Below are 4,537 nucleotides of genomic sequence, written 5' to 3'. Positions count from 1 at the left end.
CCGCTGCGCGCCAGCCAGCCTGACAAGCCGAGCCCGGTCGGGATGGCTCGGTACTGATGGGAGTCCGGGGCTACACGCAGCGTTGGCAAGCGCTGCTTGTGAACTCTCAGGTGGCTGCTCCTGAGACCTGCCTCCTGCCAAAAGCTCTCTGGTGGGGCAAAGAGCTCGCTTCGGAATGGCAGTCGTAACATTTCTGCTGTGAGATGTTAAAGAATGGGCGTTTGTGACTTAGTTAAAATTCTTAAGGCGAGTTTTTCTTTCAGGCTGGGGTGGATATTGACACAAATTTGTCGTTGACTAGACTAAGTGGATGCAGCTTCCTACAACTGACAGTGGCTAACTGTTTAGTTTTTATGAAAGCTGAACTTTTTTCCCCTTTAGCATCATACAGTTTGACACTTGATCAGGGCAACCGGAGCAATGACTTTTTTTTTTTTTCCCTTCTGATTTTCCTCCTGTTAAGAGTTACTCTTGACTTGCCTTAAAGACCTGGATTTGCTGACTCGGTGCTGTAGTTCCAGCCTAACTTTTACATCAGCTAGAAAACACGTGAGCCTGAAGCAATTTGTTGAACTTGAAATCTTCAGGTGGGACTCTTGCAGACGCTTCAGAAAGATCCCAGTTCGTTCAGCAGCAAATGGGTGGGGGTTAATCCCTCACACTGTGCTTATGTATGCTGTGCTGTCTTAGTGCTGCTTGGAAAACTGCACATTTCTGTTCTTCCCCCACCCCAGTTGATGACCGGCAGAATAGACTCCATTCAGCCTGCTGCATCTTCCTCAGGAGGCTGGAATTAGCTGTCAGGCTGAGCCCGAAGAATTAAATTGCTGCCCCCAGGGTACTAAAATACAATGTTTTCTCTTAAAAGTACTGGCATTCTGTGGTCAGTTACCTGTTTGGGGCCCATCTTGATAGCTTCTGCACAGCAGTATTGATAGATCTCTGCATAAAAACCAAGCAGGACACTTGGCCATAATACTGCAAAAAACTTAAGCGTTAACATTTCAGTCAGGTGAGGAGTCTCAACAAAGTCAGCATGCTTAACTTTGTTTGTGTGAAGTTTAGTTGTTAGATTTCCCCTCCTGAATAAATCTGCACATGGTTTTAGTAGCTCTTCTCTTGAAATACTATCAGTTACGGTTTCCAACGTAGAATATTCTAATTCTTAAAGAAAGTGGTGTTCATTCTAGTATTTTTTCTACAGCTCTGGCTTCCTAATGCGGTGCTACTGCAAGGTGTGCAGCGTGTTCTGCTGCTGTCTTTGATAAGCTCTTGAATTGGCTTCTTTTTAAAGCACAGAGGCCCAGCTGGCTAGTGCACGCTTTTCATAAAGGAGCTCCAGAGTCTTTCTGCATCTTCCTTCTCTCTAGCGTAGAGATGTTATTGTAATAGATAAATTATGGTGCATTTATGACAAATTTAAGAAATTACTTCCCTTCCTTTTATCCCAGGTAGGTTTGTCTTAGTAAATATTGACCGTATGATTGGGGTTGACTACTTGAAAAAAAATTTTTTTTTTTTGATTGTAAAGTCTTCAGATACGTTTTTGTGAAAAGAGGCTGTGCTGCACTGTATTGCATTTTTCATATTCAGACTCTGCTGTCTCCTGTTGGTATCTAATATAATAATGTTTTTGAACATTCAGTAAAATTACTGTGAGTTAATTTTTTTTGTTTATTATCTCTTTCAGTGGAGAAACAAGATACAACAAAGACAAGATACTCCAAGGTTAGTATCAGTACTCTGCTAGCTTATTAGAGATGGAAAATTATTCCTCCCTGCAAAATGTGAAATCCTGTAACCAACTGCTGAAATGTTAGGTATTACTACAGAATAGTTTCGTAAACGTTAAGAGACTTTATCTGTAAGCCAGGATGTTAACTTGATAGCTTTATGAAGATTCTAAGTTGATCTCCACAGATTATCAACAAATAGTGATGCATTTCTGGTATCAACAGGAGTATTAGAACAGTTCTGGGGGGAAAAAAAAGTTACCTGTAATCAAATAAAGTGATAGCAGCACCTGTTACTAAGGATGCCAGAATATCACAGAATGGCAAGGGTTGGAAAGGACCTCGGGAGATCATCTAGTCCAACCCTCCTGCTAAAGCAGGTTCTTCTAGAGCATGTTACACAAGACTTTGTCCAGGTGGGCTTTGAATATCTCCAGAGAAGGAGACTCCACTACCCCCCCGGGCAGCCTGTTCCAGTGCTCTGTGACACTCAAAAGTAAAGAAGTGTTTCCTCATATTCAATTGAAACCTCTTATGCTTCAGTTTGTACCCATTGCCCCTCATCCTGTCGCTGGGCACTACTGCAAAGAGTCTGCCTCCGTCCTCGTGACATCCACCCTTAAGATATTTGTATGTGTTGATGAGGTCCCCTCTCAGTCTTCTCTTCTTCAGGCTAAACAAGCCCAGCTCTCTCAGCCTTTCCTCATAGGGGAGATGCTGCAGTCCCCTTATCATCCTAGTTGCTCTCCTCTGAACTCTTTTTAGGAGTTTCTCATCTTTTGTGAACTGGGGAGCCCAGAACTGGACACAGTACTCCAGGTGGGGTCTCACCCGGGCAGAGTAGAGGGGGAGGATAACCTCCCTTGACCTGCTGGCCACACTCCTCTTAATGCACCCCAGGATGCCATTGGCCTTCTTGGCAACAAGGGCACCCTGCTGGCTCATGGTCAGCTTGTCATCCAGCAGGACTCCCGGGTCCTTCACGGCAGAGCTGCCTTCCAGCAGGTCAGCCCCCAGCCTGTACTGGTGCATGGGGTTCGACCGCCCCAGGTGCAGCACTCGACAGGTGCCCTTGTCCCAGAGTACTGTGTTAAATCTCTGTAGTGTGAAGCCTTGGAAAAGGGCTTCTGGGGCTCAGATGAGAAGTGAGAGCTGCAGCTCTGGTGAAGAGCCAGCCACATGCACGTGTGTACGATGGAGTTGGTAAGGAGTTGCAGAAGGATGGATCAGGGCCATGTTGTAAAGGAGGCTGTTACCTTAGGAAGGTAGTCTTGTCACTTGCAAAAAAAAAAGCCTACAGTAGAGCAAGGAAGAATGAAAAGTAAAGATAGTTTAAATGTTTGAATTGTTCGATCCCAGCTCGTTCTAGGAAGGCAGTCTTTAGATGAAAGATTTAAAATCAGACTTCTCCTTAGAGACTGCTGACTTGTACACCCAAAACTGAAGATGCTGAGCTGCTTGGATGTCTATCGTAGGAAAACCAAGGCTCACTGCTATGAGGAACCTAGTGGGGTTGTACTCTGAATAAATAAACTTCATACAATGCTACGTGCTCTGAGGAAGAATCGTGCTTCCAGATTTTCCTACCTCTGTTTTGACATTGCAATTTACAGTTCTTGCAACATGGCTTTGTGCTGATAATGAAGCAAATAAAGAATATTACCCTGCTTTATGTTCTTAAAAGTACCAGTGATGTGTCTTACATTCCTAGCCCTCTGTGTCAAATGACATGTAGTAGGTTCCTCTCCCCTCTTCAGTGAAACAACGTAGAAAGTGGACATTGCTTTGTGTTTTGAGAGGTGTAAGACCTATACCAGTGTGGTGGGGTCCAAGGTCTCGCGTGGCTGAATTACAGACGAGGTGCTCAGAACTCAAGTCCTTGAATTCTGGCGTCCTGTCTTCAGCTATTGGAAAATATAAATGATTGTGCATTTGCTTGGTGAAAATTCTGTTTGTCGTTGTTCTGGATCTGACGAGAATTGAACGCTCTCTGCTCTGACTTCCTACAAAAGTAAAATAGGCGCTACAAGTATGGACATAGCAATTTATTGCAAGTTTATCCCTCTGCCACAGTTCTTGGTTCTTCTGCAGACTCTCTGAGATGTGACAGGAGCACACCACTTTAATTCAGGTTGGGTTACCAAAGTGCTGGTTCTCTCAATGCTGTTCTAGAGTTCTGTGGCCAGCTGGTTTCACAGACTACTCTGGCTGAAAACAATTTTTGGCTGAAAACAATTTTTGGAAGGGTTCCTGCTTTTCAGCTACGTTTGTTCCATCAACGTGCGCACTATGCAGCTGCACGAGCATTAGCGTCAATGTGCGAGGTGGAGTAGGGGAGAGGAAGAGACCACAACAGATTGTGTTTACATCAACTGTAGAATTCTTGTGAAACTGTGTCTTTGGCAAAGAGCGTGTGCTGCTTTCCGCGTTACACAAAATCCCTTCTTGTTGCCTCATTTCTTCAAGGCATTGTCAACGTTAGGGAATGGGGAGGAGCTGGCATTTCGTATTTGTCAGGACTTGACTCTCCCGATGTGCATATTTTTTCCATATATGTATTTTAGTATCAACTTTATCTCAATTGTATTGTCCTTTTTCTTATTTACAGTCAGCAAATCTGTTCATAGTTTCAGTTGTGAGATTCCTCTTGCAGGAAGCTACCAGTGGTCATTCTAAAAAGCACAAGTGATTTGAAATGACTACTCATATTTAGAAAATGCAGGCCTCTATTTTATGTTTAAATTTGTCATATGTGTACATTAGTACAAATATAATCGATAATGATCTTTCTGTCTTCCTAGTCT

General features: G+C 43.6%; 1 protein-coding gene across 1 annotated transcript in view; it reads left to right on the top strand.

Moving 5' to 3' along the window:
* The first annotated feature begins 42 nt into the window (after positions 1-42).
* Positions 43-4,537, top strand: part of TIGAR (TP53 induced glycolysis regulatory phosphatase) — a 13,129-nt gene continuing 8,634 nt past the window's right edge. The window contains 2 exon segments of the mRNA XM_035892076.1: positions 43-50; positions 1,646-1,728. Of these exon segments, the coding sequence (XP_035747969.1) occupies positions 43-50; positions 1,646-1,728 (91 nt within the window).

This window comes from Egretta garzetta, unplaced genomic scaffold (genome assembly GCF_000687185.1).
Source record: "Egretta garzetta isolate BGI_Z169 unplaced genomic scaffold, ASM68718v1 scaffold293, whole genome shotgun sequence".
NCBI classification, from domain to species: domain Eukaryota; kingdom Metazoa; phylum Chordata; class Aves; order Pelecaniformes; family Ardeidae; genus Egretta; species Egretta garzetta.
The sequence above is the reverse complement of the archived record's forward strand: the minus strand, read 5'-3'. Positions and strand labels throughout refer to the sequence as shown.